Consider the following 23,246-nt stretch of genomic DNA (forward strand, 5'->3'; position numbering starts at 1 on the left):
GAGAATATATTGGAATTTACATTGGGGGGATTTTAAACTATGGATCTGCCTGATGATTCTGATTTTTGGATGTCTGGAGAAGGGGACAGCTGAAAATAACAATCACAAATCACGCCCACTCACTCCCCCCCCTCCCAATTTAATGTGTTGGACTTTAAACTATATCCATTTATTTGGATATAGACTGGAGTATGCAAAAATAGATTTAACGCAGCAGTGGTAGAAGGGGGATCAACTAAATACTGCAAACTGCAAGGCGCGGTTTCAAAGCGCTGGAACCCTTGCTTTCGAACTGGTACTCGCAGCTTTGGGGATAGCGGTTTTCTCATTCTCTCTCTCTCTCTCTCTCTCTCTCTCTCTCTCTCTCTCTCTCTCTCTCTCTCTCTCTCTCTCTCTCTCTCTCTCTCTCTCTCTCTCTCTCTCTCTCTCTCTCTCTCTCTCTCTCTCTCTCTGTGTGTGTGTGTGTGTTCGTCTGTGTCTGTCTGTCTCTCTCTCTCTCTCTCTCTCTCTCTCTCTCTCTCTCTCTCTGTCTCTCTGTCTCTCTCAGGTTTGTTGCAGATCCTGTGGACGCTTAATTGCTATGCTTGTGGCGCTGTCCTCGGTTCTGAACCTTCTTAGGGCCTTAGTGTGCCTTCAGTGGCAGCTGCTCTGCTAGTGAGAGGGCGGCTGCCACTGAGGAAGTAGAGCTCTTGGCTAAGTGCGGTGAAGCCCAGCTCTAGGAGCTGCGTGGGGTGAGTAAAAGGAGGGGTGGTGAGGAGAGGCGCGCTCCCGGCTGCTTTGACGAGTCGCGCACGCGCGCCTGGGACTGCCTGCCTCTCTGTGACTTGTCTGTATGTGTGCGTGTGTGTGGCAAAAGGGAGAAGAGAACGAGAGCAAGCGAGAGAGCAGTGAGTGCATGTGAGTGTGCTGAATGTACTGAGACAACCGGACCACAGCAGCATCACCACTGAAAACTGCATTCAACCATTTCTTCTGACTTCTGGAGCTGGGACAACGAGCAGACTAGCAGCAGCCCCCAGCAGCAGCTGTGACTACGGGCTCCCCTATCTCCACTTAGAGGTTTTTAGGGGCTTGGTGCTAAATTGGTCTCTCAAAATGCAGAGGATCTAATTTACTGACGGAAACGGCCAAAAAAGAGGAGGAAAAGAACAACAACAAAAGAATATTTTATGGATGCTCTACTTTTCTTGGAAATGCAAAAGATTATGCATATTTCTGTCTTCCTTTCTCCTGTTTTTTGGGGACTGATTTTTGGTGTCTCTTCTAACAGCATACAGATAGGTAGGTAAATCTTAGACTATGCTTTTGAATTGTCCTTTATTCAATGCTAATCCTGGTTCTGTATTGACAATTCTTATCATGTAGAGTTATGTCATACCTTGTCCACATTCCAGATTTTAAATGTGTAGAATATGCATATAGTAACTAGAATGTGGCTATGGGGAAAGGCTATGTCCGTGATACAACAGAGAAAGATGCTCGCCCTCCAATTGCACAATGTTCTTACGTGTGCTTGGGTTCTTCAGGATCTGTATGGGAACGTTTCTGGTGAAAGGAAAAGGCGAATATCTTTGACTAGCTATCTTATAGCCTCTAATTCTGATAAATTGCATGACCCCCTTTCCCCTAGTTGGATTGTGTGAGTCCCCACTCCCACAGAGGAATGATGGCTTTATTCTCCCCTTTAGGGGAAACACGGCTCCTGTTCTTCCCCGTAGGGGACTGATCTTCTTTCTTTCTGGCACTGACAATATTCTCTTGTTTCCTGTGTTTGTTCTTTACAGGGGGGTTATTTCCAAGGGGCGCTGATCAGGAATACAGTGCATTTCGGGTAGGGATGGTTCAGTTTTCCACTTCAGAGTTTAGGCTGACACCCCACATCGACAATCTGGAGGTAGCCAACAGCTTTGCAGTCACCAATGCTTGTGAGTAATGAATATTCATGCTATTCAAATGAAGAAGAAAGAAACTGGGTGCGAGGAAGTGGGTGGTGGTGGTGGGTGCGCCTGTGTGGTGGGAGGAGAAGAGCAGGGGGCCCCTCTAGCTGAAAAGAGTAGAGGGGAACTGGAGAATGTGCGTGCGCACTAGGGGCTTGGGGGCGTGGGCAAGGTTGAGGTGGCCTGGGCTGGGCTGCTTTATTCCTAGGGCCTCTAGGTTCCCACTCTCAACCTCAGGCCTTTATGCTTTGATCTCTTCCCTCCCCTTTCTCCCCTTATCCCACCCTGTCCTTGCAAGAGTCTTTACTTCTCTTGGACAAACTATTCTCCCAGGGTAAGCAGACTCATGGGATGCTGGACAGATCCAGGAACTGAATGAGAGGTCATAGCCATTCTAGAAGCTGTTTCCTCTCTGACTCTGGCGCCCCGGATCAGCTCCTGCACTGCCAGCAATGGTTCAAGTGAACATTCACTATTTCCTTTTCGATGGGACACGCATACACACACACAAACACACACACACACACACACACACACACACACACACAAGGTTCCGGATGCGCTGGGCTAGGGGTGCGTTACATAACAGCTTTTTCAGGGGCCGGGGGGGTAGCTGTATTCCAGGCAGGGTTTTTCCTCCACTAGGGAAGCTAGACTTGGTTCCTATCTCAGACTTTGTGATGTGTGTGTGCTATTAAGGGTCAGAGAGAGATCTCTTCTTGGAGGTGTCTAGTATTTGTAAGGCAATTGTGCTTCCAGGTTATTCTGAAAGAGATTCTTTTGTCCACCCGGCAGCTCTTTGCTAGCGGACTCTGCCTGCTGTGTTCTCAGCTAGCTTTGGGTTGCATCGCGGGGCTTCAGCAAAGGAAACGAAATGGAAAGAGATCTGAAAACAATTGGATCCGGTTGAGTTTGAAAAGGAACCGCTGCCTATCAGCCATTTTATTCTTTTCTACAATCCATATTAGCCCCCTGTCACTCTCATTTTCCTTCCCATCTCTCAACAATTTTCGTCCCTCGTGGGAGACTGTGTTTGGCTGCCATTAAAATATTAAAAAGACAAAGCAAGTGATTTTTAAACTGCATTGGAATAGTTCGCCTCTCTAGCTGCAAATCTCCACTCCCGTCACTCCCTCCTCCCATCTTACCAAGACCGCAACCCTGAGCTTGGCCCAGGATGCCACTACCAAGGGACTGTCTCTTTGGTTTGGCTTCCATAATTTGCTGCTGGGTGGATTGATCCATTTTCTCCTAAGGCTTGATCCTCATGCCATTATATCATATGAAACGATGCAAGTGATTTGCCGATGACCATCCCCTAACTCTGACCCCACTAGACACACACACGTCCAGTATCCAAGAGCTAGGTGACCACTTTCACAGTGGGGGAAGAAAGGAGGTGAAATATCTCCACGTTTCACCAACATATTTGGGAAGAAGTGATTGAAATTCCATTTCCATCGAGTCTTGAGTTTATTATCAATAATTTAGGTTGATTTCATAGACTTGAGAGGTATCAGCTCATTTCAAAACCATTCTGGGCCGAGGAGGGGGGTGGATGGAAATTTCGTTATTTGATTGACAAAACAGGGACAGGACTGCGATCACAATAGATGACTGAAATATCAGTGCTTGTAGGGGGGAAATGAGGGAAGAGGTCTTCAGGAGAAAATAATGAGATGAAGAAATGTCTAAAGTGATTTTGTAGTTTAGGCCATAAATAGTATAAAAAATACTTACTAATGACTTGGGTGGGTGATGGGTGGGTAAGAAGGTAGCAGACCTATAAAGATGGGGTTACTGTAATTTTAAGGTGGTATTTTTCTTGAACTTTCAATGACTTGTTTGAAAGCTTTTTTCTTAATTTTAAAATCTTTCCATTAAGTTTCAAGTTGCTTTCTTCTCCCACCACTCCCACCCCCAAAATAGGTTTGATTTACGAGGTACTAGCAAGCATTTATCTGATTAAATATGGCTGGGAAACAAGGTCTGAAAAGTAATGTATAACAAGAAGTGAACTTTAAGATGGATTTAGTGAAGACTTAAATCTTAAATACAATGATACTTTAAAAGTTTTACATTATGGAAGAGAATATGATTGAAATCTCTTACTTGATTTGAGGATTCTGATCGGGATAGGTTTTCCTGGGAAAACATTCTTAAATAACCATGCTTCTTACTCAAAAACAAATCTACTGTAGAGAGATACAGTGATTTTAATTTTGGCCTCTCTCTCTCTCTCTCCCTCTCTCTCTCCATAGATAAATAGATAGATAGACAGAGACAGACAGACAGACAGATAGATAGATAGATAGATATAGACATAGAGATAGAGACACATAAATCTGTATCTATCTGCATCTCTATAAATCTTTATCTATCTGCATCCCTCTCTATATACATATACTTACATGTATATATGTGTATATTACATATATATATATACATATATACACACATATACGTATATAGTTTCAGAGTACCCTACATGTTCAAAAAATCTAAATCATCCCCAGAACCATTTTTGAAACATTAAAACAAAAATCCTAGAAAAAATAAATGAATTGTATGATTATTAACCGATTAAAGGGAAAGAAGTAGTATTCAGAATGACATCAGAATTTGAGTATTTAAATTTAGATCATACATATGACTGGGAAACCTAGACTGAAAGGGAAAATGAGCATTTTTAATTTACCAAATATTTTACTTTACATTACAACAAATGTGGAGTCATTATTCTTGGTCAAATGTTTTCCAGTTTTTAGGTATTACAATTCAGACTAGTGATACCATGATTCCAAAGTTATAAGGAGATTCATCAAATATTTGATGATGTATAATGTATAATGTAGAAACTCAAATCTACTGTAAACTCATGAGACCTGCCTAGGCCTTTCTGTGTGGTTTTGGACAAGTCGTTTAGTCATTCTTTGCCTCAGTTTCTCCTTTGTTGTAATAATTACAGCGTAAGTGTAAACAGGAACAATTGACAATGATTTAACCCTTTGTGGAACAAAATTGTGTAAAAGGCCTGCATTCTGGTTCTTCCCTTTTTATTTTATCTCAGACAAGGAAATTAAATTCTCTAAATTTAATAATAGCTCTATTTCTTCATCCTTAAATGAGGATGATTATATAGTTATATAGTAAAATTATAGGATGGTTAAAAATTTCAAATTAGTAAAATATATGAAATGCTATGTAAACCATAAAAGCTATATAATTATGTTATTATTATTTAAACTCTCTGAGTTTTAAGTTCTTCACTTCTAAAACGTGGATAATAATATCTGTCATACTAATGTCATTTTGAAGATCTGATTAAATGGAATGTAGGAATAGAGAATGGGACTGGATCTGAGAGTTCAGTTCCCAGATAAGGAAACTCCCTCTGCTGATACAGGTGTGCATTTCTGGAATTTATGTTCTTAGAGAGTTACCTAGAAAACTTATGTGATTTTCATGGGAGTAATATATATATATGTATACACACACATATGTAACCTGTATGTGTTGGAGGCAGAAGTTGGACCCAGGTCTTCTTGGCTTCAAGGTTGATTCTCTATACTTTATTCCCTGTTGACAAACTCAATTACTAAGCCAGAGACTAGAGTGAAATGCAAGGCAATATTGAGAAAATGAGATAAGCTTACCATATGGACTCTTTATCCTTTTAATCTTACCAAAAGTCATGAAAACCTCTCGCTACTCTGTGGTTCTTTTCCTGGTCTTCTCATCTTGGCATTAATAAAGTTTTGCCCACGATACATTTGAAACAGTAGGGCCAATCAAGATTCGTGACTTAACTAATACAATTACTTTTCCATTGAATTCTAGAAATTGATAGAATTTTTCTTTCTGTTTTCATTTTGAAAATTATATGGCTAGTAAAGCAACACTTATTCCTACAATGTTAAAAAAAGACATATCTCAATGGGAAATGTATACAATATTAGAATCTTATTATTTGAAACCGACAAGTACTATATAGGTTATTATGTCTAATCTCCTTATTTTACAAATGAGAAAACTGAGTCAGAAGGAGATGTAGTGACTTGCCCAACATACCACAGGAAATCAAGTTTTATAGGCTATATTTCTGTTCTATTTTCAGTAGATCAGTGCTTTTACTGATGGCATAACTTGTTCATTTCAGTTTATGTAGGATACCAGACTGAGGATTTTCTCTATCAGATCAGACTAAATAGGCACTAATATAAGTAATCAATAAGATCAACAGTGTGGTTGAAAACTTAAATGAAGAGATCAGATGACTTTACTATTTATTTATTTTGGGAGAAGAGTCACATATGTTTTACTCTGAAATGCTTCTAGTCCTATCTGCTTTATCATTCACAGTGGGGGGGGGGGGGGTGATAAAGTTACCCATTAAAAGAAAAAGTATCCATTTGTTATCTGTTATTTCACTGACTACCTGGAGACAAAAAAACAAAAACAAAAACAAAAAACAACGTATTTTCAATTTTATTTTTATTTCTGAGACAGATGGAGCTACTATGATAGACTTTGCCCTCCTCCCTTTAAATTGCTCACAAAATGGAATTTTATTTTCAGAATGTATTAGCAAGAAATTTCAGTTCAGCAGGTGAATCCCGTACTATTATTATTATCGAATATTAATTTCTGGAACAATTGCTCTATTTTTTATTTCTTTTGGTGACCTTTTTATTTAACCTTTTGGAATATTTATCTCACTCAATTATATGGATAGTATCCTTCACACATTGCTGACAATTTGTTGTTTTTTGTCAAGCAATTTTTCTTTGGATTGGAACATAGGTATGCTTCTTTGCAACATTTTCTACTCATAATTGTCCCATAAAGATTTGAATTCTTATGAAAGCATTGTCCTAAATCTTGACATATGCAGTCTTATCACAAATTAAATTCCATTAAGTGCAACAGATAAGAGCAAACTTTGGAGGCAAATGACGGACTTTTCTCTACTTTGACAATTATAGCCTGACAGTCTCATTAATTAAAAAAAAAAAAAAAACTTTTGCAAAGGACATTTTATGAAAAAAGCTGCAACCCTAGCAAATATGACTTACGATGTTGCTGAGAATATAGCATGAGACAAACCTCCTCTTCAATCAGGATAAGTAGCTAATCACTTAACTTTGTTCTGATATTTGGTTTTTGCAAATATCTGTAGTCTTTGAAAAATTCTATTTCAGATTCATAGAACAAAATTTATCATGGAGAACATTAATGTTAAAGAAATGGAAAAATCACAATCAGTTTTGTCTGACTTTTTCCCTCTAAGCCAGCAGATGGAGATATAGGAGAAAATATTGTGTTCTTCACATAACTGTCACGCACAGACACAAATGATCTTGGTAGTGCACACACAGAAGTCAAATTACGAAATGTAATTAATTTAAAAAATGGATATGTTAGCTTAGTTTAGATTTTCTTTTTAAAAGAAAAAATGTGCGTTAGAAAAAGAGCTAGGGGATAGATGCCTAAGATTTAAATTTTCCAAACAACTCATTTTTAACTTCTTTTCAAAATCAGATTCCTAAGCTATCTAGTACGGGCCTAATATCTATAGCTGACTCCCTCTTGACTCTTAGGTATTTTCAGGTTAGAAATTTCTTTATTCTTTAATATGTCCAGCAGATGAGGATATTCTATGAAATAGTGCTAGTTAGAACTGCATCCTTGGTAAACTGGTCAGTGAGGTGACATAAAGGACACTGGGAATATAGATATGTGAAAAGACTTTAGATAGCCAGATTGGAACTAGAATGTACTTAGAGCATATATGCCAATTAAGAAGAACATTGAGAGGGTAAAAAAAAAAATATACTAAAAAGTAGATGTCTCTCAAAAGGGTACCTAAAAAAAGTTGGTAAATTTTCATTTTGCCTTTTAAAATATTATTGTTGAATATGGCTATATTTCATCTTTAACTCTCCAGATCTCTAAGGCACTTGTCACATAATGTTGTGTATTACAGTTATTTGTATTTACCAGGGACAATCTGTTTTTAAGACTTCTTTGTCTAATCTCCTCTAGTTCTCAACACAGTATATTGTATGCCACAGGTTCTGAATAAATATTTTGTGAATGCACGAATTCTATTCAATTCTAAAACCATATATTAATCACCTACTATGTGTCAGACATTTGGGATACATGAACTAAATTGAAACTTACATTTTGTTGGGGTTCAGGAGGGGAACTTGAGGACAAAATGTACACCAGTACACAAATAAATAATCTTCTACAAAATTACTGAATTTTTTAAATGTCCCTAAGCACTGAATTTAATTAAAAAACTTAATCATGAAGTATCGATTTGTAATTGGACTATTTGTAAATGGAACTTTCAAGCTTTTTAAAGTAGAATATATATGTACATATGTTATATGTATATGTGTGTGCATACATAGTTATATGCATTATACACACATATACATTCTATATGTATATACATTGTTATACATATATTTATGCTTTTGTGACCATTTTTTAGATGATGCTGGTACCACTGGCAAATTAGACCAGAACCTCTAGAGCTGTAAGAGACATTAGAGAACTTCTAGTTTGTCTTATAATGTACATGATTAAACTGAGATCTGGTGAGATTAGAAGAATATTCTTAGGTCACATGGGACGCAGTGAGCAGAGCTTGACTTCAAATTCAGATATACAAAAACCATACTCTGTAGTCTTTAAGACATTACTATGGAAATTTTGTAAAAATAGACTCTTGGATCTTCTACAAACTTATCTTTTATTTATATATTTCTTAACACACCCAACTAGAAGTTGCAATTCCACAAAATGTGTTCAAGCTTCTGTTCGATTCTTTCGTTGTATACATGCATGTATGAATACATAAATAATACATGTATTATAACACTCAGAGATTATTGGAGGGATTTAAAAGATCAAGAACAGTGAGAAGTTATTCCCATAGTATTCTGTGCACAGAGGTGATATATGTGAGATCTTAGAAGTTTAATCTTGCTGGCTCAGGAGGGGATGAGCATTTCCATTTTAAATCAAGTCTTAGAGCTCTGCAGGGATCATTGCACCATGGCTTTATGACAAGAGGATGCTGATTCATTCCTAAGTCTCAGATCTTCATGTTATTACTTCAGTCAATGTTTTTCAAGTTTATGGAATACCAAGAGCCCTGACAAAATGAAAGAAGATGAAAAATTATGATATTTATTTTTTAACTATTATAGTATAATGTGGTTTTGAGTTAATTTGAAAAATAAGTTCATTAATTTTGGAGGGAAAAAAGGTTTGATTGAGATACAAATTCTAGTCCGTGAAAATACATTTGGATGAAAAATAGACAGTTTTATGTATTGTGACAGAGAACAAAAAAAATTGGACAAAGAATCAACATTGCCTCCTAAAAATTACTGGAATTGTTTATTAACAAGAATTTGGTTAAATTCTGTCTCATCTGTCTCTTTCAACATGATTATTTTAAAGTTTTTTTAAGTTAATGATATTTCCCTTTTAGAAAGGAAATTTTGATCAGAACTATTAAGATAGCACATATTTTGAAATTATTATTTAATATTTACCAAACTTCTATTTTACTTTTTATGAATGAATCCACATAACACAAAATTCACTTTTCACTTGCTGATTACAATTCCTGAATTATAAATTAAAATTTACAAAATGTCCCATATTTTCAAAATATTCACATTCATTAGAGTACTGATAGAAATCCCTCCCCTCCAACAATTTCATGGATCTGGAATGTGTACATATAAATGCTAGTTGGAATATCTTTAAAGGTGAACAGCCTTCAAAGCACTGGTCATTACTATTTATTTAGGTCCTTAACTTTTTTTAAATAAATAATTTATTTATTTTTAATTTTCAGCTTTCACTTCCGTAGCTTTTAAATTTTCTCTGTCTCCCTCCCCAAGACAGCATGCTATACAATATAAATTCTACATGTGCATTCTTGTTAAACATACTTTCACATTAGTCATGTTGTATAGAAGACTTAGAATGAATGGGAGGAATCATGAGAAAGAAAAAAAACTAAACTAAACTAAAGAAAAAAAGAGAGTAAACAATATACTTTGATGTGCATTCAGTCTCCATATTTCTTTCTGTGGATGTGGATGGCATTTTCCATCATGAATCTTTTGGAGTTATTTTTGGTCCTTGAATTAAGTCCTTAACTTATCTATACCTTGTTCCCCAATTGATTTTGATCTCACTGATATGGGTCTTCATTTCAACAATGCAGATCATAATCCTCTCATGCCTCCTTCTCTTGATTAATCGTTGTTTATATCCTTCCATAAATTCAGTACTGAAGGGTCCTTCTAAATGCTGAGGGAGGAGGCTTCACCATATTCTCCTGAAATTTTGTGGATGACAATGGAGCACATAAATTGCCCTTTTTACAATACAATCAATCCATCCATATTTTTTTCTGATCAAACGTTTCTCTGATAACAATAAATTTTAAAAATAAGTAAATCTACTTAAATACATATATTGTGTTTTTCCTAAAATATAATTCTAGAAAGAACGCCCTTTTTCAGAATTCCTTACTTTGTATTCATATCCATAAGTGAGATAGGATAGGTAGAACGATTATTTGTAAAATTAAACAAAGACTGAAAGTCTGGTGGCTAAGAATATTTAAAATCCACTTTGTCAACATTTTAATGCTATTGGGCTGTGTGTGTGTGTGTGTGTGTGTGTGTGTGTGTGTGACATTTTTATATGATGCTGGTACTACTGACAAGTAGAATCAGAGCATCTAGAAGTGAAAGGGATCTTAGAGAATATTTAGTCTATTCCTCTCACCATATACATGAGTAACTGGAGGATAAGAGATTTGTGAGATGACTTTTCTTTGGCCACCGGGGTAGCAATGAGCAAAACTTGCCTACTAATTTAGGTCTGCAGAAATCATATCAAATAGCTTTTATATGTTATAGTGGTTTAAGGTTGCTTATTTTCCTTTTAAAGAAATTTTGTAAAATTAGACACCTGAGTCTTCTATGAGTCAAATTTTAAGTCTCTACTTCTGAAGTTTTTTTTCTATAAAAGTTGTAACTTTAAAATAAATATTCAGAATTCTGCTCCATTCTTTCATTGTTACTTTGTAAGTATTTTGCTTTTCTCAAAATTATAATGCTTCATTATTTAAAATTTAGGAAAACAAAAAAATTCACATATTTGTAAAAAATCATGTGTGAATACGTGTATTTGTCAAGAACCAGGTATTAAGACAACTTCACGTAAATGGTCATCTCCATTTTCCACTAATGTCTCCTGTAATTTTGTAGGAGAATGTCTTCTTCCTCATTTTTGGCATATTGATGACAAAATATACTTTCCTAGAATTTTATTTTCCTTACTTTTATTTCATTTGTTTTTAAAATTATGCCACATCTTCTCTTTAAATACTTTATATAAAATTATATTTTTAAAAAGAAGATATTAAGTAGTTACTGAACGCAACAAATTTATATCCAGCAAACACCATGATACTTATGACTGCCTATATTTTTCTACTAGATATATATTTGGACATTGTGTGTATAGTGGAGGCGGGAAGATGCAAAGCAGTAAGTAGGAAAGAGAAGAAAATAAGAATAAAAATTTTGTAAGAAATTTCTTACGGTAATTTTATTTAATTTTTTTTTAGATATCCTGAGATTTTTTTACAAAATTGCATATAATCTTGACTGTCAGTAACTATAAATTTTCTATTTGTTCTGCATCAAGACAAACTATAATTTGATACTTGTTTTCATCTTTAGATCCTAGATGGGCATGTATATTCTTTTCACATTCGAATTAAACAAAATAATTGACACAAGAAACACTTTTATTTAGTATTTCTAAAAGAATTGAGACAAGACACAGCTCAAGACTCAACGTGGGTCCACTGAGTATGAAAGGAAACTTTGAATTCAAGTATGTTTTAAACCTGATTGTTTTATATCCCCTTTGATGTGGCTTCAATGGGCTAGAAGTAGGAAAAGGTTTGTCTTGCACACTGATGTTTTACTCTGATGTCTCTGTCTGAAAATCTTACTACAAAATTGATGGGAGACATAGAAACATGCTAATGACCAAAAAAAATCTCCCTTAATTATTGCTTTTAAAACTTGTCCAAGCCTTTGTTAATATTCCCATTCCTGTAGTAGTATCTGTAAAACTTCAGAAAGACTCTAACTTCTGCCTGAATATACTCCAAATTATATTAACAGTCATCTTACATTACTTCTTATATTTTGCTTAAGTGGGAACTCTTGCCTTTTCAAGGTTCTTATTCTATTCATATTATGGCAGTTCAGCATTTTCTAGCTTATCTTTTTAAAAAACATCCATTTATTACTCATGGAAAATGCTTCCATTTCTTTTGCAATATTTTAATAGAATTGTTAGATTTTCTAAAAAATAGAAACGATCAGAGAGGAATAGAGACAGAAATAATCCTTTGTGAGATAATCAGGGGAATTTTAGAAATAAGGTAGATGCTAGATTGGTAAGTGTGCTTTTTGCCTTTTAAATGATATTTTTATGTACTAACATGAATAAATATATTATTATAAAAGCCACAGTAATATATGTTAATTTCCACACTGTATTAATGGATTTCTTCTTTGCAACAATATTAGTGATTCCAGACTTTTGTCTGGAAGAATTATGGGAAAGTATAAAGAAAATATTTACAATGTCAATAAACAAAGCAGCACTTTCTCAAATAATTTTGTAAGTACACTATTTTAAGTTGAAGATAAATTTAAAATGTGATATTAAATATTGATCAGAAAGCTCTGTGGAATTTTGGAAAATACAAAAGAATGATATAAGATCCATTTAGAGACAGACATATCTTACGACGTACAAAGGATAAAATTAGATGTATTCATCAAGGTTTTAACTTTTTGCTATTGTTATAGATTCAAATGAATTGAAAAACTATATTTAATGTTTTAGAGAATCATTAAATAGTAACCATAAATATTTCTGTGCACTTTAAGGTTTGTCAGTCAACTAGCAATAATTCATTAAGTGCCTACTAGATACTATACTAAATGATGGGGATAGAAAGACAAAGAAATAACTTCTATTCACAAGGGAGCTACATTCAAAACACATAATACATTAACTCTTTTGATTCTCCTAACTACTCTGTAAGGTAATTGCTATCCCAATCTATGTTTTTGCCAGGGATGGAGCCTCCTTCTGAGACTCAAAGAGGTTAAGTAACTTTCTTCTAGTTACACAGCCAAGAAGGCAGAGGTAGGTTTAAAATGACTATTCCACTGATTCCGAAATCTTGTACTCTTTCCAGAAAACTATTCTAAATCTCTGACTACACTATTCTACTCCAAGGCCAGATATTAACAGGCAACTTTTTTGCAAGTTTCAGAATCATGATAACGAACTTTCTGGAACAAACTGTATTTTATATTCAACATTTTTCTCAGAAGGCCAAGCACTTATACAAAGCAACATTTAAAAAACACTTTACAGCTGTATCCAGACTACCAGTAAATTACTATGGTCTATGGATTTAGGATTTCAAACCATTTAAAGATGCTGTAGCGATAATATGCAGTTTCAAATGTCTCCAAACACTTGTTTACAAGGTAGACTGGGGTAGCTTTTCTTGGGCGGTTTAAATTATTCCTTTTGACCTCTTTTGTTTTGAATAAATCCCCACTATGTGTTTTAGAATCTGTTTTTACTATGACAATCAATCTTTTGACAACAATTTATTAAGAGGTAAAAGAGAAAATAGACAATTCCTGCCCTTAAGGGACTTATATTTTAAATATCCAGTCCTTTCATCTTTAGTATTTCTTGCCCATGACTTCCCTGCAAATCTATGATCAGGGATCCATCTAATATGACTGCAGTCTTCCTGTTCAAGTATTTTATGTCAGGGTGTCAGTGCTTTGGGGTACAATATGATATAGTAGAGAGAACTCAGGATTGAGAACCAGAAGACTTAGATTCAAATCCCACCCCTTTCACTTAATACCTAGATGACTTTAGATAAATCATGTAAATACTCTTACCCTCAGTTTCTTTATATATCTAATGAAGGCACTGGACGAAGTGGTCTGTAAGACTCCTTCTAGCTCTTAAACTTTGATCCTTACTATACCCAGAAAGGGTCAAATATTGCCCAAGAAGTCTTTTTAGGGAGATTCAAGAAAGAAGATACCCCTTGCAGTTTACCTAGACCACTGGGCAAGGACAACTTTAAGAAAACTTTAAAAAACTTAAAGAAAAATGAGTCTCTCTCTCTCTCTCTCTCTCTCTCTCTCTCTCTCTCTCTCTCTCTCTCTCTCTCTCTCTCTCTGTATGTGTCTCTGTCTGTTTCTTTCACACACAAACACACACTTGTCCCCATCCTATGTTGTTGGTCTTCTTATATACTACTCCTTTCCACACATTCTAAAATCTAGCCATACTGGCAGATTCATTGGTCCTTGCATACAAAACCTTATCACCATTCCAGTGCCTTTGCATGCCTAGGATGTTCTCACTTCTTAGCTCTACCTCTTAGAATTCCTGACTTCCTTAAAGAGATATGCTATATTCTAAACAGGTATCCTCTTTCTCCAACCGCTAATTTTCTTCTTGTCACTTTTATTTGAATATAAACTCCTTGAGGGCAGGGATTATTTTTGCTTTTAAAATATTTCATTCACTGAACTTTTCATTCACAGAATTTTATTCTTAGTACTTGCAATCATAAGTGTTTAATATGTATTTTTAATTGAATGATTAATTGCATTTGTGTATATGCAACGGGAGATATTTGTAAAATAGTTTCTGGGGGCCCATGATTTCATTTTATGCCCCTCCCTATCTTGTCCTCTTAAATTATTGCTAAAGGAGTTGATGCCTTATTTTTATGAGAGGTGGAAAAAACTCAGACATGATTCTGTTTTGATTCCAATGTGGACAGTTTTTGTTAGATAGTTCAGAAGTACTTTCATGATTTATATTTTTAACAATTACTAGTTCACCTTTTCCTTCCTTCTTCCTTCATCCCAAAGGAGAAAATGTTTAAAAATCTTTGCAAAAAGAATTCTAAGCATAATAAAAGTGATAATAGCCTACATCTGTACAGAGCTTTATAACTTATAATGAATCTTGAAACACATATTACTTTATTTGAGTGAAGTCTACAGCCTATATGAAGGTAATATTACTGTCTCATTGTCAGGAGGGCATGAACTAGCTTTGATCAGCTTTCTTGAAGTGCAGATGAATTTGTTTGGGTTTCTCCACAATGTTTTTTCAAATATTCTTTTTAAGCAATATTTACACATTTATAAGAGGTTGGCCTGCATTTAAGAAAGAAGGGCCAGGTGATAATATGTTTGTTTTTAGAACATGCTTTGTGATTTCAAAGATTTCATCAGTGTGGGTAATACTTAGTGTAGAAACTTCCAATGTTGCTGACAGACAATTTCTTGGTAAAATAGTCTTAGAGCTGTTGGGGTCTAAGTGACATATCCATGGTCACATATCTAGTGCAGGGACTGGTTTTTGTTTTTGTTTTGTCTCCAGCATATAGCAAACTTCCTTGTACTTAATAGGTGCTTAATGAACATTTGTTGAACTGAGTGGAATGTGTCAGCCTATCATTTACATTTACCATACCTCTACTATGTGCTTGGAATTGGCCTCAGTGTGGGATTTAAGCTCAGAATTTTATGAACCCCCAAACCAACATTCTATCTACAATACCATGTCACTTTTCAAAGTAAACATCGTGATCTAAATACAAATACTTGCATCTAAAAATTAGATCAATGCTTTATGTCTATCCCTACCTAATGAGTAACTTGCTCCATCTACAGAACGTTCCTTTGCAACAAAGTCTTAACCAAAACAAATTAGTACATCAACTACCTCTCACAATTTATGTCTCATTATTTTTTACTTAGAATTTACCCCTTCCACTGACATAAGCAAAGAATGCTTCATTAATATTTAAGTAGAATTACTTAAATTATTGCACTGCCCAGATTTCTGATGTCATTCAGCATTGTTTACCTTTACATTACTATCATCATTGAGTATAATGTTTTCCTAGCGTTATTAACTTATGTCTGCATTGAATCACTCAAAGTCTCCCAAGTTTCTATGAATTCTTTATATCTGCCATTACTTTCAGCTCTATAATATTCCATGTGCTCACATACACACATTTCTTCAGTCCTCTTTCAATGGATGGACGCTCTCTTTTGAATATACACGTTTATGAGTTCATTTGATCCTCAAAGAGTAGAGAACACTTTTTATCTTCATGAGCTTTTAGTGCACACACACACACACAAAAAAAAACTATAGCAGATGAAATGTACAGGGAGGCAGGAACATATAAGGGATAAAGTACAAAATTAGATATTGAGTCACTTGCTTTTGTGCAGAGTACAAAAATGGCTTTTGTGCTTCATCCTGAATAAACTAGGGTGCTATACTAGATATTCTAAAAATGCTATAAGAAAGTTTAAAGGGCTACATTCGCATATGCATTTTTTCAGAAATCCTCACTGTGAAATGAATGCAATTGAACATCAGTTTAGATCTAGTTCTTGGATCAATGGTTCTGCAGTTCTACCCTAAGATACCTTGGAGAAGAGACTTAGGGGCATCATAATAGATGTCTTTAAATCCTTGAAAAATTATCAAGTGAAAGAACTATTAGATTTGTTGTACTCATCTTAAGAAGTAGAGCTAAGAATATCATATGAACATTTCACAGCTGGATTGAAGTTTAATGTAAGGATGGTTTTCCTAAGGTTTCTAATTAATAATAAGTAATAATAATAGATGGCATTTATTTGACACTTTAAGGTTTGCAAAATGCTTTCCAGCTATCATCTTATTTTGTCCTCAAAACAACCCTAGGAGACAGGTTCTCTTAATATTCCCACTATAGATGAGAAAACTGAAGATGAAAGAGTTTGTAGATTTCCTCCGGATCACAGAGCTGGTAAATGCCTAAGGCAGGATTTGAACTCAGATGGACTCTAAGTTCAACTTGCTACTCACGGCACCATCTATCTCATTGCCTGAAATAGAGCTGATCCAAAAGAGAAATAAGCTGTCTAGACAGGTAGAAAGTTCTCTTTCAATAGTTATTTATATTACTGAGAGGGTTATTTTTCAGGTGTGAGTTGGATTAAATGGTCTCAAAGATCTTTTTCTAATTCTGAAATTCTATGTTTCTTAGCATGTGTTTATTTTTAATCAGACTCCTATTTCATCTTGAGCACTACCAATTCCTCTCTTCATAAGGTAGCAGAGGTTATATCTAATAGTGATTCAGAAGGAAAAAGTGTTTGCAGATTTTGACAGTTTTACAGAACTTTTGATTTCAATATCCTTGGAGGTTTGAAGAGATTTTAGGTCACAAATTCTGTAAGGATGAACATGAGGACCGAAAGGTACTTTTGTCACCTCAAAACTTTTTCCAATGGTCCAGCAATTTTTCTTTCTTTGTACTCTTTCTTGGTCATCTTATAAGTTCCATAGATTCAATGATTCTCTTTTCCCGATCTATAAATTTGGTCATGTTCTCTCTCCTGATCTCTTCTTTATTTCCATCTTAATGTAACACATTTATCTCAAACTTAATGTGTCTAAAATGGAACTCATTCTCTTTCTTCATAAACTTATCCTTCCTCTAAACCTCACTCTTTCTTGTGATGTAGCTTTTTTTTGGCCATGCTTCAGTTACCATGGTCCCCTGTCTTGTAGTCATACTCTATTTTTGCCCTTTCCTCATATATAGTAAGTTGCCACCTTCTTCTCATTTCTCCTCTCTCTGAACCTTTTGTATTCAATTCTTCTCTCCACTCAAATAATTACCGCTGTAGTTCAGGGTCTCCCCAATTTCCCCCCATTCTTCCATTGCAATGGATGTCCTTACTCCAAAACTCTCCTCTCTCTAATTCATTCCCCACACAGATGCCAGAAATAATCTTCCTAAATCACATGAATGACTGTCACTCATTCCCTTTATCATCAAGAGAGACTTATGTTACTCCTTACCTCTAGGATAAAAATATTTACTCTTTGAACATTTTACAGTCTGTATCCAATCTATATTTTAGCACATTAATCACATTAAAATACTTAGTATTCTAGTCCTAACTTGGAATTTTAATCTGCTCCCTCCATGTCTTTTCATAGACTGTACCCCTCACTCTTTACCTCTCTCTTAAGGATATAGCTTCCTTTAAGAACAACTATTGAGCCACTTCCTACAGGAGGCCATTCTATATTTCCCCTGCATCTTAGTCCTTTTCCTTCTCAAATTAACTTTTATTTATTTATCCGTTGACTTACTATATTCTCCATTATAATGTTAGCTTTCTGAGGCCAGAGGACATTTTAAGTATTTTTTGTCTTTGTAATTCAAGCACTTACCATATTGCATTGCATAAAGTATTTACTTAGTAAATATTTGTTGAGTTTAACTTAATATTTTTCACCTTTCCGTGTTCACTGTGGCCATGTTGGTGTTATATCTAATCATAGCAATACATAGAGATCAGAAGAGTTAAATTTAATTTCTAGTGTTCAGTTAGTAATTTTTACTTTTATAAAATTTTGAATATTTCTATAAGCCAGTACTTAACACAATGCCTTAGCACATAGTGTGATTATTGTTGAGCCATTTCAATTGTGTCTGAATCTTTGTAACCCCATTCGGTTTTGTTTGTTTGTTTTGATTTTTGGGAAAGATATTGGAGTGTTTTGACATTTCCTTCTCTAGTTCATTTTATAGATGAGGAAACTGAGATAAACAGTGCTAACTGACATCCCAAAGCTAGTAAATGTCTGACTGTGGAAGAGTGTTTTTTTTTTTTTCCTGGAATGGACCCCTGAAGGGGACATATGGTAGAAGGAACCTAATTATTTTTGATGACTTGGTGCAAAACTTAATTGTTTTTAGCTGCTGAAGGAGTACAAGTACTGTCAGCTGACTCTAAAGTTTGGTACCCTGGGAAAAGTTCTGTTAGATGTACCTAACCTAATTAAAGCTGTGTCTGACATGCTTAGAGCCTCAATATCCTCATTCTCCTCGTTATTTTCAGTCAAGAATTGCCACTGAACTTCCTCAGTTGTACCTTTATGGAGTAGGAATTTACACTGGGGGCCAACACATTTGGATGCAGAACCCCTCTTTTCTTGGCAGGCGTAGTAGTAGTGAGGACAGACCAGCAAAAGTGAATTTTAAAACTATTGGATGTTCTGTGGACACTTCATATGCAGAGTGGCCATTGTCTTTTTATATAAAGCATATGATTTCTTGGACCTAGGCTTGACATAATTAATTTTTTGGTCATAAGAAATTTTAATTAATTATATATTGTTCAGTGAAGATATAATAGTTCAAGGAGTTTCAAAAGCAGAACTGAAAAGATCAAGTCTTTTTAAAAGCTTTTGACAGTGGTTGTGAAGGTTGTGTAGTCTGAATGTGAAACTAATTCTTCCTTGAGTTCTTTTTCCTGCTCTTTTTTTATTCTAGGTAGCCCTGGAGTTCTCCTGCTAAAAGAATATAGCTCTTGAGTTGAGATTAGAAGGTGCTAATATGCATGACATTTTGCATATGATTTGTACACTTTTCTTGGTTCAAAAGTCCTGTGTGTTCAGGCATGACCTGGGGAAATCACTGATTGGGTGTCAGCTAAGATGATTCAGCCTTTTTACCTTTCTTAGTGATTCCAGAGAGCGTGTGAATTACTTTCAGTTCATGGATGGGTTAAAATAGTTGGTTCTAAATGAAGATTGTAACGTGGTTGTTCAGATCACATACTGAAGTATGCTGCCATGGTGGGAGAGTTAAAGCACTCTTTATATTGCTGTGTATGCTCTTAGAGTACTTTTTTTGTAACTTTTCAAAAATGAAATTTCATTATTGATTATATCTCTCTGGGAGCTGAAAGCTGAAATCTGTGGTTTTGGTTTGGGGCTTTATTCTGTTACGTTTATCTGGTATGTTGAATAATTATTGCCATACTGAAAATGACATTGAATTTTCTACAGAGAATGTAGAATGTTTATTTTACAAGGCAAAATATTTGGGGTTGAAGTTTTTCAAACTCTTGGGAAAAGAGGGAACTAAAGAAAAATGAAATCCTCACTTTAATTCTCTTCATCTTTAAAAAAAAATCTATATTTTAAAAAAATTAAATGACATTAAGGGAGTAAAGGAAAGAGAAAATGGAGATAAATGCCTAATTTTCATGCATATCATAGTTGCTTAACAAAATCAGATCTGAATAAACAGCATTCACCTACAATGCAAGACCTCAATTATAAACTTGCACTAGATTCTCATACCCGAAGCAGTGCAGTCATTATAAATTGTGCTTTTCCGTTATTGGGTTTTAAAATCCATATAGAAAGATACCAGATTTTGTGCAGAAACTCAGCCCAGAGAGAGAGATTTTTTTTTTTCAGCATCTACTGGTTTGTCTCATAGCTATAATATTGCCTGAATCAGTTACAGTTTTTCTATATTTCTACACACTGTTGCCCTCAGTATTTCAATAATGGATTCATGATTATGTCTTGATTCATGCATATTACTTTGAAGTTAATTTAAGTAACATTGCAAAATGTATACATGTAAAATTCATTGATGACAAAGCCAGAAAGCCAGATATTGCCAAGGAAAGCACTTGCCTTTTTTAAATCATATGTGGGTTTAAAACAATCACCTTTTCAATATTTCTTTGACTGTAGGATTCATCAGTGGTCTCATTGGCTGTTTGTATTTAAAACAGGCTATATGTTACATTCTAGACTGAACATTATCTATTATGTGCACAAAGGCACTTAGGGAATATAATGGAATGAACGGACATTAGAAAGACCTGGGTTTATGTCCCATATCAGATAAACTTAGTACATGTTAGTACATAATATTGGGTAAGACTCCTTAAACCCTCAGCTTCCTCACCTGAAAAATGGGAATAATAATAGCACCTTCTTCAAAGGTTTGTGAGCCTCAACTGGGTTAAAAAACCTTTAAAGCACTTCATAAATGTCAACTCATTATTCTGTGATTATAAATTATAATAGCAAATGAAACTGTGCATGGATTTTAAAATTAGAATTAAGGATTAATATATGGAATACCTATATACCCATGATTCTCCAGTAGGCTCTATTTCTTGCAGGGATATGTTATTGACCATGTCTTAGATATTAGGATAATAGGCATCATATGAGGTAATGTGACATTGTGGAGTTAGGAAGACCTGTTTTCAAATCTCTTCTCAGACACATACTAGCTCTATGACTCTGGAAAATCATATAGCCATTCTCAGCTTCAGTTTCCCAATCTGTATAACTGGAGTTTAAAAAAAAGATCTAAGTCATAGGATAAATCATAGGATAATTAGTTAAATGAGATAATGCATATGAAGTGCTTTGCTAACTTAAAGTCTATATAAGTGCTATATCTTATAGTAGATATTGTTATAACTTACCTAGGTAATGATGCATTCTTAGTGGAACTGTGAATAGGACATGTTCGTATAGGAGCCTGGATATTCCCTACAAAAATAAGATGACATTTTAGGGTCCTGGAGTGATTCACTGCCCTTCTATAAGATTAAAAGATGATTATTTTAAGATGACAAATCCATACAATGAATATTGTGAAATTTCTGTAAGGATGCAGCCATCTCGCTCTTGGGGACCTTGAATTTTATCTTTTGATGCATGAATAAGGTACTAGTTATAGGGTTTCATATGGGAGAAGATAAAAATAAATTGGCATTATCAGAACTGTGGTTTCCAATTATGTCTTTTTAAGATTTAGGGCATTTTTTTCCTAAACATTCTTCTAAACGTTGAAGTCATTCTTTCTCCTCATTTTTCTAGGCAGAGGAAACTGAATGTCAGAGGACATAATTTGTCTATTATTGCAAGCTATTATGGGATGCAACATCCTTCTCTCCCACCCTACCCCAGATCCACGATAAGTAGTAGATTGGTATATTATAAATGACCTTTCCATTTCCTTCTGAATAAATAAGGATCATAGACTGTTTACATACACTAGCTTTGGAAGCCAGAAGACCCAGGACCAAGTCCCAGGTTCATAGTTATTTGTATTAGTATAGCCAAAGATCTTTTTTTTATCTGCTAAATCAGAATATTTTCACAGACTGACTCAGTAGTTCTATACTACTCCTAGGATAAAATACTCTTTTATTTTGCATTTCTAATCTATTGCAACCTATCCCCATCCCTCCTTTTCAGCTCGATTATATAATACGTTCTCATATTCTATGGTTCAGGCAAATGGGTCACTTTTTCTTCCCCTCCCCACACACCATGTAGTTTCCATCTGCATAGCTTTACCCTGAATGTTCCTTATGGAGTGGAATGTTATCCCTCCTCCTCTCTTCCTTCTAGATTTCATTGTTTTCTTCAAGGTTCTGCTCAAAGGTGGGCCATTGCATTGCCAGTCATCTTGACCCTTGTCTTATCTCTAGACTCCAATGGCTCTGAAGCAGAGAGTGAGGCTGATGATTTTGCACAGGCCTGCCTCGCTTAAATCCAATTCACTCACAAAATCAAGACATAAACCTCCTGACATCATTGGTCCTCTGTGAACAAAAAACAAACAACTGCTAGGGAACTCCCTCCTCAAACTAATTCATGTACACACACACACTACTGTGTTGATTATGTATTATATATTAGCACAAACTCACCTGTGTTTTGTGTGTACACATGTATTCTGTAAATACTAAATAATAACTGTTTTTCTTTTACTCAGCAACCCTGAGGTTCTTCCCCTCCCAGTTTGATTTTTTTTTAAATTAAAGGGGGCTACCCCTTGAGTACTTAAGAAGCTTTTCAATGAATGGGAGTATCTCACTCAAAAGTGAGAATCTGACAAGACCTTAGCCTAAAATGGCCAGGGTCTCCCATTATATCCTGGGGCCATCTGCAGTTGTCCTGGTGAATATCTGGCTACTGGACCCAGATGGCTCTGGAGGAGAAAGTGAGGTTGGTAACTTTTCACAGCCCTCCCTCACTCAAATCAGTCAACTGCAAGTCACATCATCATCTTGGTGGAGAGGAGGGTTATTTGCTTTGTATCTATCCCCAGAATCTAGCGTAGTGCCTGGCACATGATAGGCACTTAATAAATGTTCCTTGACTAAATGGTAATACATTCTATAAATGTGAGCAATTATTGAAACCCCTTAGACCAAATTTGCTGTGATTTCTGTATTGTTCCATTTTATGTGATCAGTCTTTATT

At 35.2% G+C, this 23,246-nt stretch overlaps 1 protein-coding gene and 1 long non-coding RNA gene across 3 annotated transcripts in view; one reads left to right on the plus strand and one right to left on the minus strand.

Annotated features, from left to right (window-relative positions):
- Positions 1-853: 853 nt before the first annotated feature.
- The window catches only part of GRIA2 (glutamate ionotropic receptor AMPA type subunit 2), a 188,060-nt gene continuing 165,667 nt past the window's right edge, over positions 854-23,246 (plus strand). For both annotated transcript variants that reach the window (XM_072621355.1, XM_072621354.1), the window contains exons 1-2: positions 854-1,281; positions 1,785-1,925. In XM_072621355.1, the coding sequence (XP_072477456.1) occupies positions 1,170-1,281; positions 1,785-1,925 (253 nt within the window). In that variant the 5' untranslated portion in view covers positions 854-1,169. The remainder of the gene's footprint in view (positions 1,282-1,784; positions 1,926-23,246) is intronic.
- On the minus strand, positions 6,356-22,488 carry LOC140510735 (uncharacterized). The gene is made up of 3 exons (XR_011969356.1): positions 22,335-22,488; positions 21,455-21,521; positions 6,356-9,108 (listed from the first exon to the last, which is right to left on the minus strand). It is a non-coding gene; the product is annotated as an uncharacterized lncRNA (long non-coding RNA).

Source organism: Notamacropus eugenii, chromosome 6, assembly GCF_028372415.1.
Source record: "Notamacropus eugenii isolate mMacEug1 chromosome 6, mMacEug1.pri_v2, whole genome shotgun sequence".
NCBI lineage: Eukaryota > Metazoa > Chordata > Mammalia > Diprotodontia > Macropodidae > Notamacropus > Notamacropus eugenii.